Genomic DNA, 18,254 nt, shown 5'->3' on the forward strand with positions numbered 1-18,254 from the left:
GCCTGCAAGTTGACAAGCTTTCCAATTCAAATAACTTTGGTCTCATTAAAACAAACAGGACTGATATCCACCAGGGGCGACAGCAATGTAGCACTAGAGGCGAAAAAACAAGGGGGGAGGGGGGCTATTGTGTACATGAATGATGAACAGTTGAGTCTCTACATCCTGGCCCCTGACTAACTTTCTTGCAGTTCAGTTATTGTTTATGTTTACTACATGCAGAGTGCCATTTCCCTGCATAAGTATAAGCTTTTAGTAATGAAAACAAATGAGATGTGCCTGCAACCTATTATCAGCAAAGGGAGTAAACTACTGATCCATCGCCTCCAATAGACTGAATACAGCCTGTCAACCTACACAATAAATCTTGGCAGCATCAGCCTTTGGCACTATGGTGTCTGTTATTTTTGGTCCCAATCTAATACATCTGGAATGGGTGCAAACAAAACCCATGCAAATCTAAATTCTAGGTGGGAAAGATGGTTGTTATGTTTCACATGTAAGATGTGTAAAACACTGAGGTTTCTGTGTTCTCTGAGGGTTCTAAGCAGTTGTTTGCCTAGTGTCTGTTAAATTCTGTTTGAGGGTCAAAAGTCACAGGCAAGAGTTCTTGTAAAAGACTAGATTAGTTTGGAGCTAATCGTTGTGTTTATTTAAATCATTAGTTTGATTAATTAAACAGTAAAATGGAACAACCAAAACAAAGTGTGGATTAAAAAGTAAGAAATTAGGCTGACTTGAATTTTCAAAGATTGTGGAACACATAAAAAGATATAAAGTTAGAGACAGGTCAGGCATGTGCTCATATTTATAAATTCCAGGGAAGCCTCAAAAATCTTCAGTGAAATAAGTTTCTACTTGCTATCCACTAAAGGCAGTTAAAAACAACAACAAAAAAAAAAACCTTAAAGGATAAAACCAACACCGCATGCAAGCAATATAAATAACCCTTTTAAACAAAATACACAATGGGACAGATTTGGTAGTACATTTTTGCACAATTCTGGTGGCAAAGTTATATAATTGTTAACATAAATAAATAAAATAAAGTTTGATAGTCATGAGCATTACCAAGATTGTTTATTAAAGAAGTCAGTGACTGTCTAGAAAAGTTTAATTCCTACCAAACTGTATTTTATTCTGTGAATTGGACCCAAAGTAACAAACACCTTCTAAGTCCTCAAATAAACCCTTTGAGATTGTTATTTCACAAAAATAACTGGGCTCCACTGTGCCCAGGGGGGTGCCACCCCCTCTCCTCTTGACAGCACCTGAAGGGCATTCCATTGAGGGTGTAAACTGTGTTCAGAAATTGAAATGAACTTCTCTTGTGCTTAGAGTCATCCCATACACTCCGTTTGGCTCATGCTTCAATGCTGTTGTGAATAACAAGTTAAAAATGATGTGACAAACCCGATGAAGCTGAAGTGAGGGCCCCAAAAGAGTGGAGAGGCTGGTAACCCACTTTCAGTGGGAACAGTTTAAACGAGAATAATGATGGGATGTACCATGATTAAGAAAAACAATCTGAAGAAAACCTGCATAAACACTAGAGGTGTCATCACTAGATGGTTTAACAAACATGGTTCATTACCATATATATCTAACAGAAATATATTATTTAGTAGACACCCTTTTCCAGGGTGACTTACAATTGTTACAAGACATCATTATTTTATTTATTTATTTTTTTATTATTATTATTTATTTATTTTTACACATTATTTTTACATACACCATGTTTTAAAGTAGCAGTGTCCCCCACCAGGGATTGAACCCATGACTCTCCGGTCAAGAGTCCAGAGCGCTAACCACTACTCCACACTCCTCGACACGCTGTAATTACACAGTGGTTTTTATTGTAAATGCTTTAAAAAGCAATGCAAAAGAATAACACCCATGTCTACTATTTTATCAGAATTATTTTATTTATTAAACAAACATTGCTTAAAATTCAGGCACAAAATAGTGTTTGTACATTTGCCATTTTTATACAAGGTGGATATAAAAGTCAGAATACCACAAAACTGTCCACCAATGGAAATGACAAAGGCGCCAGTACGATTCTAGGACCACCACAGTGGGTCAAAATGAATGTTTGACCCAGCACTTCAAATTTTAATGAATTCATGAATTGTTATAAATTCAGAATATTGGAATAAGTTAGTCCAAGATAAGGGAACTAGGCTGCATTTTTGATAAATAACCAGAACCTGCTTCAACATGGAACAAGGCTTTCTGTGTTGTTTGAAAATGTTTATTCATCTGTAGATCTCTTTTACGATACATTTGCGTCAATGTGCTTTTCTTTTTTTTTGGCAAATCCTAAATGTTTATGTTATGTATGTACTTGCAGCAAAAAGCTCCTGTAATGGTGTAGTGTCCGAAGAACTACTTATCCAGGGGCCATGTTTTTTTTAATAGTCCAGCCCACGCTGCGTGGTGTGCAAGAATCGAATAAAACTGTGCAGGTTTGTGTACTGCACAGCAGCTGTCAAAACAGCCCAGCTGTAAGATACCCTGCCAACCGTGCTGCTTGAAGTTGTTGTGATCAAACAGCTTCCAGTATGCACAGTGGAAATCCAACAGAGTGCAGGCTGGTTTTTAAAGAAAGATGGAAAGAAGCAACAGTATTGTCAGGTCAGGGTGCAGGCTGATAGTGTCATCAATGGTTCATACAGTCAACACGGGCAAGGGGTTACTTAGGTTTCTGAGCTTGGCACATAACCTTTAGCTCCAAACTAAGATAATATTAGTTCTATCGGCCTCAATGTCCAGACAGTGCAGCCTTCTGACATTTCTGAAGTAGTGCTGTTGTCCTCCAAGTGCTAACACTCCAGAAGAAAGGTGATACAAGCTTAAATATGCCCTGTTTATTACAAATTCAGAGGGTCCAGCATAGGAGGCTTTCACCTCTGGTGGTCCAGATATTTATACAGTATCATGATAAATACATCATGTTTTTTTCAGAGTTAAAACCTGAACAATTAACATGATCTGGTCATATGTTACAATGGTTAACCTTGGCCAGACCAGTTTCAGATCCTAGAAAGGACTAGGGAAAATGTAGAATTTGCTAACAAGGGATGGTCAAAATTGACTCACATTTATTGTTTTGGCTTTAACATTACATTGTCATGGATTTCACTTAAACTATGCCCCCCAGACATTCGATAAAATGAGATGCAATTGGTGACATTTTACATTTCCTGTGTTCCATATATTAGGAGGACCCTACTGAACCTCACAATCACATGTGCTTCATTAATGTAAAGAAACCACATATTCAGGGTATACATTCTAGAACTAGGAGTACCTGACAAGACAGGAACACTGCAAATCAGTGTTCTCAGACAGAAAACAAGCCTCACTAATGCAATCATACAGAGGCCGGAACAGATTTAAAAGCTCATGCAGGCATAGAACATTTTCCAGCAAAAGTTAAAAGTTAAAAGCTGTAATGCCATAACATAGCTATTGTAGCAACACCATTCTTGTATTTACAAAATAGGTATAGGGGGCTTAGATTCAAAGAAACACGTAAGTCCTTCTAGTTCAGTGGTTCCGGTCATGGAACAGCTGCTCCCATGACTAGCAGATGTACAGAAGCAGGTTGTTGTCAAAGGCCAGTATTTTTCATTCTGTTTTCCTCATAGGGAATATCAATACATAAAAGCAGACCTTACATTGCATAGTCATGACTGACAAGCCGTAGTAGTTCAGAATGTATTTATAAAGTTACATTTATGCTTATTTTCTCAACTTTGCATCTGTATGATTGTGGTTAGAGCGAGGGAACTGGAGAGCAGATTCTGAATTCAAGTAACACCTGAGCTCACAGACACCGGTGCCAAATGCTATATCCCCCTGTGCCTCAACTGTAAATTTATATAAGCAAGTACTGTATGTCATCTCTGTTGGACTCTCAGTTCAAACTGAAATTAAATGAATAATGAACTAATAAATGTAAGAGTAAAAGGAAACAGATTAATCCCAGAAAATGTGATTATAGCATGATTTTTGCATAACAAACTTAAGTTAGTCATGCATTGCTATGGCTCGGTTACTTACCTGGTGGGAATAAATAGCAGGAAATGTGCTGGGGATTCGTACAAGTTACTAAACTGTTTGTCAGTTGATTGTGAACTCTAATTCAAAATATATATTTTTTTGTTCCCAAAAGGTATTGGCACAAAGGATGGTACAGCTGAAAAAGACAAAGATTTCAGGGGGAAGTCTCAGAAGCAGGTGCAGTTCAACCCAGGCCAGACCACAGCGACATGGAGAGTACGAATCCTGACTGACAATGAGTTTGAGCAGTCGGAAACCTTCCAGATTGTTCTGTCTGAGCCGGTGATGGCTGCCCTTGAATTCCCAGAGATTACCACAGTGGAGATCCTTGACCCAGCTGACGGTGAGTAATTATCATATTGCTTGCAGGGACTGGTATTAAACACATTCATCCTGTCAAACACCTTCAACCATTTTTCAGTGATGGATTGGAGGTCTCTGAGAAAGACAAAGGAAACCAGCAACACGTTTAGCAATACTGCAGATGAGTGCCGTCCCTCTAATAGTGGATCAGAAGGACAGGGACCCCACCCTGTCACTCTCACATTTGCAGTTTTAAAGAAGCACGCTGTAGCAAATGTGTCATTTCTGTTTTTTTCATTCTTGTTACATGCTGGGTTAAAGATTGGCACACCTTTTGTGTAATCTCCAGAAACTCTTGTCAAGTTTAAAGCAATAATCCAGGATAACAGAATCCTACTACTCTGAGAAAAAAAAAAAATATTACACCATGATGCATGAAGCAAATCTTTTTCAATATTGTATGAGGCTACCTAAAACAGATTATCGCACAGCAGGGAAGCTCCATACCACAACAGGTGCATTATACTGCAGTTATTAGTGATTAGAGGAGTGAAGTAATAACAAGCACCAGGGCTCTCAATCAGGAAGCTTCAAAGGAGTGGTGTTCCATAGACAGCTAGTTAAACCCAGAGGTATCGCTTTGATCTGGTTTCCCTTCTCTGCCACTCTGCATTAGTTCTGCCCTGTCTGATTATAGCTGGTAAGTAAGGTTATGGGTCTATGTAACGGAACACTTCCTCCAAAGTTACAGTCTCTTAATCATTTTGCAGCAGCTTCCTTGATTTAGAATTAATTGGGATATTGCCCTATAATTTCACACCAGTATTACCCTGTTTACCTTAGTCTGTAATGTGTGCTGGATATAGATACGTGCGTATGTTGGTACACACACACAGGTGATTCCTGGGCATAGAAAAAAGGTTTCAAAGCACAATATTGAATGAAAATAACCCAATTCGGATGTCAGGGACGGGCAACTTAACCCTTCCTGTCAGGACTTCATTCTAACCATGTTTTTAATGGTTTACTTGAACCCATTAAAACTCCTTCCTAGTCCTAAAGCTACTTCATCCAGGACTGGAGTTGCCTATGTCTGCTCTAACATGTTCGGAACTTCAAAAATCACCCAACATCACTTTAATAAAGAAATCCAAAGATGACTGAATTCATAATTTCTGTAATTATTAAATAAGTATGTGAACAAAACGTACAGAGATAAACCAGCATCATGACAATTAAAAACAGCTCACCACAAAGATAACTTAAGGTTAGTGAGCTATTGTATATCCTCATCAAATGCTGAACAGCATTTCCAAGAATGGACTAACCTTGGACTGCAGCCCAACACCCTGGCAGGTTTTCCAAGCAAAAGCAGCTTGCCTCCTACCTGATTAATTTAACAATAAAACAATTCATATCTTCTACTTTAGCGAATGAAAATGTATGGGTTGTACTACGCACACATGTGATTTGCCAAAGGGACAGCAAACCTTTTTTTTTTATCTTGCTAATAGCTTCGAACGGGGGAGTTTGACTGATTCTCTTTTTTTGAAATTGCCACATTGGTTTTTTGAAGAACAAACTTTCAGTGACTGATTAATTACCCTTTTAGCTTCTTTTTTCTAGAGACGCTTTTATTGTCCTCAGTCTTGAACTAGCATTAGAGCCAGACTTTAAGTCAAGTTTTGAAATACACGCACAGATGGTGTTACTTAGATGTTACTTCAGATGTAGGGCTCTCTTTTAATCCCTGGGTTCTTTTTATATTAGTTTAATATATAAAGTAAAATATTAACCAAAAAGATATGTTGTCAAAAAAAAAAAAAAATGAGCCATGAATGTGGTTCCATGGGAGCATGTGGGTAATTTCACATTGCAACTTCTCCCTTCTGCATAGTAAAAGCATAGAAAAGTGTAATAAAGCACAGGCTTGTATGGTAAAGCACAGACAGACATGGCTAACCAAGGTAAACTTTGGTAAATGCATAGTAAAACCATGGTAAAATGGCAAAATGATCATGCAAATTTATCATGGCCAACTTTTATATTGGTTGTGCTATACTGTACCTTCTAGTGAATGTGAGAATTTCACCCTGCAGTGAAACATGAGCACCTCAACCCAATAATAATAATAATAATAATAATAATAATAATAATAATAATAATAATAATAATAATAATAAGGGGGTCATTTTACATTTATCATAAAATGCAGTGTCTAATCAGTTTAGGAGGACATGGGTGTATCTCAGTGGCGGCTGGTGGTATTGTATTGTGATTGACAACACTTTTCATATCTTCTTAACATTTTACCACAATTTGGCTGTTAAACACATTTCCTCCTCTAGTCAGCTGAGAAAATCAAACTGTAGCCCATCATAGTTTATCCTAATAAACTTAACTGATACACACTGCCAGTGTATGTTTAAAAATATACTGATACAACATTGATATAGATTAGATTTGCGATTTGACACATTTCCAGTGGGGGGGATAAAATACACAAACTACAAATCAGCAGGAAAGGAAAGACACGTTGACTAGGGTGTGTGAACTATGCATCAGCTGCAGAGTCACTTACAATGACGTCTCACCTGAAAGACGGAGCACAAGGAGGTTAAGTGACTTGCTCAGGGTCACACAATGAGTCAGTGGCTGAGGTGGGATTTGAACCAGGGACCTCCTGATTACAAGCCCTTTTCTTTAACCACTGGACCACACAGCCTCTGTACATATACAGAATTGCCATACTATATGTACAGTGTTTGAATATGTATGAAAATTGAAAGCAGAGCCTGGGATCCCCCCCCCCAGGCATATTCTTTGTTTTGCTGCCTCCCTTTCCTTCTCTAATGAGCCTCCTCTGTTGTATCTAATACATTAAGAATCACAGTAACACAAAATAATACTCTCTTAATCCTTCCAATTGGAGTTTATTATAGAGGGGGGAAATAAGTCAAGAATGTTGTCAGAAGCTTCAGTTGGAAAGCACTTCATATGTTTTATGTTCAGTGTGTTAAATTTGCAAGGCCGAAGTGCCAAAAGTGGATGAGTGATGTTTTTTTTCAGCATGACTGAGGGAAAGCTAATGATAAGGGAGGCATGTGCGTGAAGTCTGCCTAGGCAACATCTGGTCTTCATTTTTTGGATCATTACTAGTAATCCGCCTGAAACCACCCCTGGGATTTAGAGCTGTGGGGAGTAGCTACGACATTATCAGCTAGCAGGTTGTTGGATGGTGCTTTGCAATAGTACAATGCCGATTTGTTCAAAAGCATATTTTAAAAAGTAATTCCAAGACAGTGCCCCAACTCCTCACACATTTGAATATTTTATTTTCAGATATTCTGTAGACAAGTTTAAATGCTACATGTAGTTATAAAGCAACCCGTTTTTGAAGATACAGATGAACCTGTTTTATATCACCTTGATTAATATCATACCCTGTTTATTATCACGCTTTTTCAAAAACCACTCTCCATGCACTATAGGTTCACGAACCCGCTTATTGTCACATTTTGTGCAGCCTGTCAAATGCTGCGTGGGCGGTCTTAACAGGGTACAGTTCAGTTACAAAACACCAGCGACCCCAAATTTTTTTTCTTTTAAAATAGTCTTATTCAAATGCACAAGTGCAACGCCTAATTGATAGCTCTCATCAGTAAACAAGTCATGCCTTTTTTAGATAATGACACAAACTGTTTCGTTCCAGTTAATGATACAAAACGTATCTGTCCTGTTGTAAACTATATGCATTTGTTTAAATGTAAAGAACGACTAAATGTACAGTATTAAAACACTGTTTAAAACACTCCTGTTTAATTCACCGTTAGTTTTCTTTCTATTTTTCTCGAACTCGTAATGTGCTGTCATAGGCAAACGTGAAACCCAAACGTGAAGTCAGGACCCGCTTTATGTCCCAAATTATGCCTGCACAGCAATCATGATATAAAGCAGGCTCATCTGTATTTCTCAAGGTACTGCAGCACACATTCTAGACTGTACATAGTAAAAACATATTTTTTTTTTCAATATTAGAAGAATAGATTTCGTAGTTTCGTAGTTCTGTGTTTTTGTATCCATAGCTGCTTTTGTTTTTTATTGATAAGCACATTTTGGAAAATGACTGTGTAGCGCTGTATGTTTTCCCTGTATAGTTTGTCTCATTTCATATCAAAGCTTTGAGCACTGCAGAAAAAACATGTTATGAAAATATGTTGTTTTGAAGGACATTCATTGCAAGACAGCAAACACGTATTATACATACAGGTAGTGGACAAAAAAATGGAAACACTAATGTAAAGTCACTTAATAGGGCGTTGGGCCACTATGGTATCCCACTCTGTGGAGTACTCGGCGGACCGTTTTTGATGAAACTGGCTGCTCACGCCCCAGGTTGAAATTTGCAGTCATTTGATCTGCAGTTGCTTGCCTGTTTTGCCTTGCACTTCAAATTAATGCATGGATATCACAATCCTGGAGTATGCGCTCTTGCCTACTGTTGCCCTTTGCTGATGATGTCTTTCCCTCAGAGTTCCATGCTGACATCACCTTAGACACCGTTGCTCGTGAAACATCAGCAAGTTGAGCTGTCTTGGTCACTGAAGCTCCTGTCATACGCGCCCCAACAATCACCCCTCTTTCAAATTCACTGAGGTCTCCTCTTGCAGACATGCTAGCCATAATTATAGGCAATCAGGCATGTCCAGCATTTTTATACATGACCCTAAGCATGCTGGGATGTTATTTGCTTAATTAACGCATGAGCCACCCCTGTGTGGAAGCTCTTGTTTTCAATATACTTGGTGTCCCTCATTTACCCAGGTGTTTCCATTTTTTTGTCCACTACCTGTATATAAAAAAAATAGCATAAAGACGGCTGTGTGGTCCAGTGGTTAAAGAAAAGGCCTTGAAACCAGGAGGTCCCTGGTTCAAATCCCACCTCAGCCACTGACTCATTGTGTGATCCTGAGCAAGTCACTTAACCTCCTTGTGCTCCAACTTTCGGGTGAGGCGTAGTTGTAAGTGACTCTGCAGCTGATGCATAGTTCACACACCCTAGTCCCTGTAAGTCGCCTTAGATAAAGGTGTCTGCTAAATAAACAAATAATAATAATAATAAAAAAGACATCAGCAATCACCTTCTGCTTGGCCAATTCAAACAGTGGTTCTGAGGTGTTAACTCTGGATATCAACATTCCATTCCATCATTAGCTTTCATTTAAAATGTGTGTGCTTTATAAGTAATATTTACTACAAACCTCTATTGATGGAGGATTCACATAGTGATAAGGAGAAATATCTACATTAAAAACGTTACTGTGGGAGTAGCCAAACCAAAACCAGATGAAACTCTCGGTCCTCCTTTCAGACAGTAATAACTGAAGGATTTCAGCAGTGAGGTTTAGCGCTGGAGAAGTCTTAAAAATACAACTGCCTGTGAGGGAATGAAACACACTTAAACCCAGTAATTCAAGGGTGTCACTTGTTAATGTGCTCACGCATATGTTAAGCCCTTTCCAACCTGTCACTCCAGTGTTTCCTGAAAGCAAGGCTGGACGCTTACGTAAAGACTGAATTCATCAAGTGCTAATCTTTTTTGTTGCCTTCATGCAGACAGCACAAGGTGCTCTGTTTCTATTGAGGGTCAGTATACTCTGCAAAAGTAAAGGGGTCTGCATTTAGAGTGGCATAATCATTGTTTTGCACAGATCTTATTGATAGTTTAAGAATATACATAATATATGAGGGTCCAAGGGTTTGTCTGACCAGGGAGACGAGGCTTCCATGGGAGTTGAAATGCTGATCTTTCTTGTCTACAAGGACATTTGTTATTTTTCATTTCTAAATGAATGAAAGCCCTCCAACATTTACCAGCAATTGAAAACTAAACAGACTTCTAATAACTTTCTGTTAGAAGTCAGTCTAATGAGATGATACAGGGCCAGCGTTCTCAGCCAGGGTAGCTTATTCGTTTCTAATGAAGATGTGCCAGCCTTGCTTTCTTAGATAAGATGAGGGATTCCAGCAAACATAAAAGAAAAGCCCGTTCTTTGAAAACTGGAATGTAAATAGATAGCAAACCAGCTTCTATCCTTCTTGATTCTTAGATCTGTGCATGAGCTTCACTCTTATCTTTGTTTGGGATCCTGTATTATGACTAAAGTTGTACGTTTCATATTTTCATTTCAAGGATTTTTATTCTTTAAGAAATCCCTTTTTGTCCTCCCTGTTTAAAACAGACTTAACCTGTAAAATCTAGTTGGATCTTACAAAATGCCCTTTACTCTGTTTTTAAAACATGCAAAATATGTGATGTGTATCTGTGGCCAAATGTTTAGCATTACCTAGAATTTGAGGATTGAGGTATAATGTAAAGAAAAAAAACTATATGAACATAATTTAGATATTTTATTTAACATCATGTAATCAAAGAAACTGCAAAATTATATTGCAAAAGTCTACCTGAAGCCATAATAGTAGTAAAGTATTTCATGTTGGATTCTTCCATTTTTGTCAGTTTTTCGTTAAGTACGGTATATGGAAAACTACAAAGCGGTATGTAATTCAAAATGTTAACTTAACATTATTCGGCAGGTTTCATTCGATTTTATGAAGCAAAATGTGTTAATTCTAGAGGGTGATGCAAAACTTTTGGCCATAGCTGTAGATTTAGGAGAAATATTTACAACAAAATAAATATAATTTTAAATGCATTGCATATATCATTACCTCTACCGATCAGTAAATAACACACCTTTTTAGTAAGTGCTGCTAAGGCATTAAGATGACCTACCTTAACAGACAGATCTATAGACTAGGAGTGACAGGGTCAAACAGTTAATCAGTGACAGAGCTGAGAATGTATAAACAAAGACTATCTTAAATCATGAGGCCATAACTACCACACATAAGGCAAACCATGGCATCCACCTCCAAAGTAATATTAGGCGATCAGATGAAAGATCTGTATTTTTAATAATTGTATTCAAACACCAAGATTAAGTGCCGCCCAGATATAACACAGTTTTCTTATTCCCCTGCTCTGTAGAATACCATTAAAAGCTGCCACTATGATATGTATACATCAGTCTTATTGTAAAACCCTTGAAAGATTCTGGGAGTCCCCGTTGGGACCCAGCAGCAGCTGTGAGGTAGCAACTTGTGCACTGCCTGCACTCTGTCCTACTACATAGCTCTGTGACATCAGAAATCTGCTCGCAGGCAAAATAGGGGTGAGAGGCCAAACTGTATTCAGGGATAACCGACTGCCAATGCTATTAATGCCACAGACAGTTCTTTCTGTTCAATTGAGATCCATTTATGTATTTTCCATATATAGGGGTGAATACCTGCCATGTCATTGTCAATTGGGTATAGGGCCAAGGAACGGGCTGCATGGTGTTTACATTGTTCTATAGAGATACATGACAGTGATTACTGCCTCTAATTCATTTGGGAAGGTTGGGGGTGGCATATATAGTGGTCTGTTTTTGTGAAAGGCCAAAGACTTCCTTGGATAGGGAAGCACCCACCACGGCTACTATCAGACCTATGCACATCTAACAGTATTGGGTGTACTCTTTTCCAGCTTCTCTTAATGCACTTCATTTGAAATATTCAAACACCAAGAAAGGATTGAATACCTTGTGGTCTGAGGTGATAATAACTGTGTAGCAATCAAACGTGTATTTGAACTATACAAAGCTCCTAACTTAATGTTGAATCTGTGGATTAACATATGGATGCGTCCTGCTTTTCTTTACCTTCAGAGTCCACAGTCTTTATCCCCCAGTCGACATATTCCATAGAAGAAGACATTGGTGAGCTGATGATCCCAGTCAGGAGAAGTGGGGATGTAAGCCAGGAGCTGATGGTCATCTGCTTCACTCAACATGGTAGGACTTCCCCTTCAAACATTCAAACAAACCTTTACAAATATGCAGCTTCTTTTTTTTGTTCTCAGACATTAACATTAATCCTTGTTGATTTTACATTGTTGTGAAGACAACAGCCTGCAGGCCAGCTGTCCAACAGTAGTACCATAGACATGTATAACAGGGCTGCTGCACCTTGCCAGCTTTAACCTGCTTTCTGTGTCTGGAGAAAGGAATATAAATCACTATACAATTGTATACTGTAAATGTATTTTCTAGTACCTTCATGGAATTGATTTATACTGTTGTTGCAAATAGGGCCTTATACCATAGCACCAACTAATGATTAATTGCAGGTGAAGTAAACAAGAGAATCTGTTTCATCAGGTGTTTTTGCTTTTATTTCTGGTGTAGGATGAATCAAGCCTACTTGGTGAAAAAAAGGATTTGGCTGTAAGCCAGTGGTTAAGTGTGAAACCTTTCCCTTTGATCCATGTTTCACAGGCACTGCCACGGGCACCATTCCCACGAGCGTGCTGTCTTACTCGGACTACATTTCCCGCCTTGAGGACCACAACAGCGTGCTGCGTTTCGACAAGGGCGAGACGGAGAAGTTGTGCCGAGTCGTCGTCATTGACGATTCGCTGTACGAGCAGGAGGAGACTTTTAACGTGACCCTGAGCATGCCCATGGGAGGACGCATCGGCAGCGAGTATCCATCCACTCAGATCACTATCGTGCAGGACACAGATGACAGTAAGAGCCCTCTGAGATACATCATTTGTCCATGTTGTTTTTTTTTTTATATACAACCGCCGTAATACAGTTATAGTTCTGTTTCTTCTGGAGGCATTAATCCAAAAATATTAAAGTTCGTGATTGTTCTGTTGGGTATCAGAATATTTGAGGAGTGACGAAAGATGACCTCACCGATGGAATAGCTGTGTTTTATCATAAGGAATTCAATGAATCTATGAGCATGTAGTAGAGGCACTATATTGTATATTGCCACACTTACGTTACATTTTATCTTGAGAACTGTTTATCCATTTGTGATTACAGTTTTTGTGGACACAGTCTTAAACAACTTCAGTATGTAGGCATTTTGAATTCTCACCTCTAAATAGTCAAATGGACATTTGATACAAGAAATGATTCCATATACTGTACTTTGAATGTATGTCATGGACTGATGACACTTTTTCACAGTGCCTAATTGACTGAGCTATTGAAGGTTCTATTTTGGGAATCGCTTGTCTAAATTTTACAAACTGTGTTGCACTTTTTTGTCAGAAATGAAAGTTAACTCTCTAAATACACTTTTTTTGTAGTAATTGTGTGTTTCTAAAGATCGATGTGGCTTACATTCAGCATTAGATACAAATGAAAATACGGTAGCAATTCCATCTATGAATAGGTAGAGCTGAAAACAAGCCACAACAAATACCTGTTGTATAGATATAAAATGTTCACATCCAACCCCTTTCTTATTCATTTTTATGTAATGTCTGAAAATACCCGCAAGCTATACAACCCCCTGTTCCTTTGCTTATTGTTAATCATATTACAGCTTTACTTCAATTAGCCATATTACAGCTGTGTCTCCTGTGAGAAGCACATTCATTTAAGGTGTTTTACTTGTACAGTGAAACAGAGTGTTTGGCAAGGAATCCAGTGTTCTAGCGACATGCTTTGAACATGATTACATCTGGTTTTGAGGGTCTGAATTTACTATCTTATAAACACATTTCCATGAAATACCATGAAGTAGAAACTAAATATAATTGCTGGGGCGGGGGGGTAATGGTAATGATAAAACAGTAAACTCAGCCTGCAGAGCTGTAAAAAGTCATTCAGCCCACGTTCTGACACGTACACTTTTCATTTTCACTGTGCCCTAGGGCCCCTTAACATAGATCTCCAGGCAGATGTACAAAGTATTCTGGACGCTTTTATCTTCCTGTTTGACTTATTTGTTTTTCATCTCCTGCAGGGGGTATTTTAACATCTTTCAGTTATCTAAGGAAGGGCTGCTGAGTACAAAATGTAGTATCTAGGGCAGTGGTTCTCAATCTATCGTCCATGGACCACTGGCAGTCCGCAGGATCCTTTCAAGTGGTCCGTGGAAAGGTTACATAATTACCGAAAGGACGCAGCAGCATCATTTATAGATCCCATTGCAAACCCAAAATTTGAGACTTTAAAAATTCAGCTACAGACGCAGCAAGACAATGCATACATGGAGAATATCTCCGAGCAAAAAAATGTCTAAACTCTCCGTCATATATAGTTTTGCAGTGTCTAAAATGTATTAGTTATTAGGGTTTTTTCGTGTATTGCGCTCTCGTGCAGCTTGTAAAGTAACACACGACAGATTGTGCGTTGTGTTGCATTAACATACGGCTGTAGTTGGGTTGGATGCACGAAGTGAAGCAGTATATTTGTTGTAAACATTAAACTGGAGGTTTTCAACATTTCCATTTATTGTAATTAATTCAAATTAATGAAGCCTCTGTGCTGATCTCAATTGCTCCATAAACAGAGCTGACATAACCCGCAATGTTAGCCTTGTTAGTGACCAAGCATTTAAAAATGCCAATCATGTATTTTTGTTGACAATGAAAAGATACAGAAAAGGAGGCAAAGACAAAGTTCACTATCCACGCATTACTACCGCTGACCTGGGGAAGCTAATAGAAAAATACACGATTGGCATTTTTAAATGCTTGGTCACCAACACTCAGGCTGTATCATTGTGGTTTATGTCAGCACTGTTTACGGAGCGGCTGAGACCAGCACGGAGGCTAACATAACAAAACTGAGTACACTTGACCAACTGAATTACGCACTGAAGCATATAGGCCTGATTATCGTATAGCAGACCATTAGATTTTCAAGACTAACTGTTTTCAAGTCGATTACCATGTCTTTGTGTTTCATCAAATCAATAAAAACACCAGCTGCCCAAGAATTTCAGTTTTCTTCGATTTCATGAAGTTGTTGACTTGTGTCTCTTGCTTTTTTTTTCCAACAGAGGTTTTGCTTTTTGTAATTCTACGCACTTATATATACTTGTATATTTATTGTGAGTTGTATATGTGGTGTATTGATCATTTATTAATTGAACTGTGCTTCGGCACAAATTAATTCTGCCGTGCATTGTACTATTTTGCATGGTAAAAAAAATCTCAACAGCCAATCAGCGTGCACCATCCAAACATTCCGTTTTATAAATAAAGATTATAGCTGGAGATTCGTAGCTCAGACTGTGTTGGTACCTCACGGATGTATTGTAACTTCATATTAATTCACATAAATCATTTTCTGCTGTAATTATCAATTTAATAATAGTCCGTTTTTTAACCCCCTCTCGGTAAATTCATGTTAATGAAAAGTAAACTAGAACCGTTCTTTAAAACTCCAATTTTAAAATAACTTTGCTCACAGAAACAGGCCCACCCATCGCATTGAAACAAAGAAAAGTAAGTCTATGGTTATGCTTAGTATTATAGTGATTTTTGTATGTTATTATTTTTCAGTCACCAACTCTGTTATTGTGTGGTCCACCGAGATAAAAAAAAAAAAAATTCAGGTGGTCCACGAACAAAAAAGTTTGAGAACCACTGAGCTAGAAGATAAGAGAAGAGAAATGTGAGCTTTTGTGCCTTGCTTACTGAGTTGGTATTTGAATAAGAGGAAACATGAAAGTAATGCTTAGATTTGTTTTAATTTGAAAGCATTTATTATTTTAATGTGTTTGATAAATGTTGTACTACCAAACTTTAAATGTTTTGAATTACTACTTGCAGTACTTAGTGTAAAGCAGCTTTAAAAATTAACTACATTCATGGTTTGACATTAGTCTTTACAGAATGGTTATACCATTGTATCAGTAGTGTGAAGAAACCCAAGGTGCCCCTTTACCGGGATATCCGTTTAGATGTTGAATAGATGCCTATTTGTTTTTAAACAAAATCTTGTTGAAGTCAATATATTCTGAGAATGTTTCTGTTTATTAAGAATGCAGCTTTCAGTTACCTAATTCTAAATGAAAAAAATAAAATGATGAACTATATACCCAAGTACAGTAGCCCCACATGAGGCAAATGGTGTGGTGGTGAGGATTCAAGTCTGGTTATCTCTCATCTAAACAATCTTCTGTGCAGCACTCAGCATACTTTAAATATCTGAAACGAAATCCCACTCACCAAATAATCTATGCTGTGTTTTCTGTGACAATGAAAAACACTCCCTAAAGGAATTCCAGCTGGTCTTAAACTTTTATTGGCGAGTCAGTTTTACGTTCAAGAGTTGCCTTAAAGGGCTGACCAAAGTATGTCTTAAAATTCAGTAAAAATACCAACCTTGAGCTGGGAAGGCCTTGGTAACAATAAATGGCATTTCATCTGACTAAGGTTTGGAATGGGGTTTAATTAGCGTGCTGTTTATCACAAGGTTAAGTAACTGCCTTGGATTTCAATAGGAAAAAGCCTTTTAGTTCATACAGTACATTATGCGCAGGTACAACTTATGTCAAAGGTCACCTGCTGTTGAAGACAGCCTGTCTTTGGGGACCAGTTGTGTTCAGAACAGATTCAACCCATTGCATCTATTTAAACCTGTTGTAGAGAATCACTTTTTCAGTGTCACCATTTTCGCCCAAGAACTAAGGGTGGAAGTCAAGGATACTGGAAACCATGTAGTAGAACTACTTTCATCCTAACTTTTCAAGCAACTAGTTTTAAGGACTGTTGTCTGGAAATGTACTCGTGTTCAAGCAACAACCTCATGGTGAATGTTAAAAATATTATATTGAATTCAGAATGTCAAATTCATATTGATATAATCAGGCTACTACACAATACAGTTACAAGTAGAAATGGGTTCTTTAAATTAATGAGATTCTTTCTGTGAAACAGTAGATCTTAGATACTAATTCTTTCTCCTCTACAACCCCAACTATAGGCACGGCAGCTGTTTACAGTGACACAAAGGCAAACAGCTATATAGAGCCATCTGTGCCTCTTTTTCAGAGTTTTATTTTCAAACTATCATTTCAAACCATATAATAAGGATATTACATTAGACAATTATGATATAAGCATGCTGAATGGCTTAAAACACTGTCAAAATTGCATCCTATTCACATAGCTATAACTCATCATGAAGCATTAATTCGACAAAATATTGTTAACATAATTCACAAGTTAAAACTTTGTGAATAGGGCCCATCTACGTGATGCATTTCATTTTATTAGCAATCAGGTTTTGTGCCTTTTGTTTTTTTGGCTGCATTTCAATATTAACCATCAGACAGTTTGCTATAAAAGCCTATTTTGTATTCTACTAAATACTAGAGTGTATATCTTCAGTGTTCCCAATGGAAACGAGGATACTGCTGTAAACCTTCAAAAATACGTTAGTTTTTAATATATTTTCCAAATCCTCCGGCCAACAGTTCTCATCTGCAGGATGCCAGAATCTAAGAGATGCTCATTGTGTGTTTCCTAAAGGGATTTACACAAGTATAACAGCACTTCGGCTGCTGGGAGTAAACGAGTAAGATTTGTGCTGAATTTCCGAAAACACCGGGAGTGGATTAGCATCACCCATCAGTGTCAGGGGGCCGAACAGCACCACTAGCAAAGGTCAGAGTTTAATAACATTACATCAAGTCTCTCCTGCACGACCCAGACCGACACAAAACACCCCATGCTGTGCTCCCAACAGGTGGTCGATGCCCCAAATGAGGAAATATTCACCTTCACAGCCTTTTATTTATTCACACTTGTGTTTTTCTTATTAAAGTTTAAGTGGTCATGACAGTAAGACAGACTGTTCCTTATGCTCAAAAGGCTTGAATCTGCACTATTAAGCTGGGACTGGAAAATCCGAAGCAAGAAAAGGAAATTGCTTTTAGATCCAAAAGATTAAAAAGGAATAACCACACTATTTCAGTGCACAAAAAAACAATCATTTCTATGAAAAGAGCAGAACAATTTG

At 38.0% G+C, this 18,254-nt stretch overlaps 1 protein-coding gene across 1 annotated transcript in view; it reads left to right on the forward strand.

Annotated features, from left to right (window-relative positions):
- The window catches only part of LOC117407065 (FRAS1-related extracellular matrix protein 2-like), a 95,945-nt gene that overhangs the window by 41,697 nt on the left and 35,994 nt on the right, over positions 1-18,254 (forward strand). Inside the window, exons 4-6 of the mRNA XM_059028616.1 lie at positions 4,184-4,414; positions 12,147-12,272; positions 12,756-13,007. Of these exons, the coding sequence (XP_058884599.1) occupies positions 4,184-4,414; positions 12,147-12,272; positions 12,756-13,007 (609 nt within the window). The remainder of the gene's footprint in view (positions 1-4,183; positions 4,415-12,146; positions 12,273-12,755; positions 13,008-18,254) is intronic.

The sequence above is a fragment of the Acipenser ruthenus genome, chromosome 8 (assembly GCF_902713425.1).
Source record: "Acipenser ruthenus chromosome 8, fAciRut3.2 maternal haplotype, whole genome shotgun sequence".
Lineage (NCBI taxonomy): Eukaryota > Metazoa > Chordata > Actinopteri > Acipenseriformes > Acipenseridae > Acipenser > Acipenser ruthenus.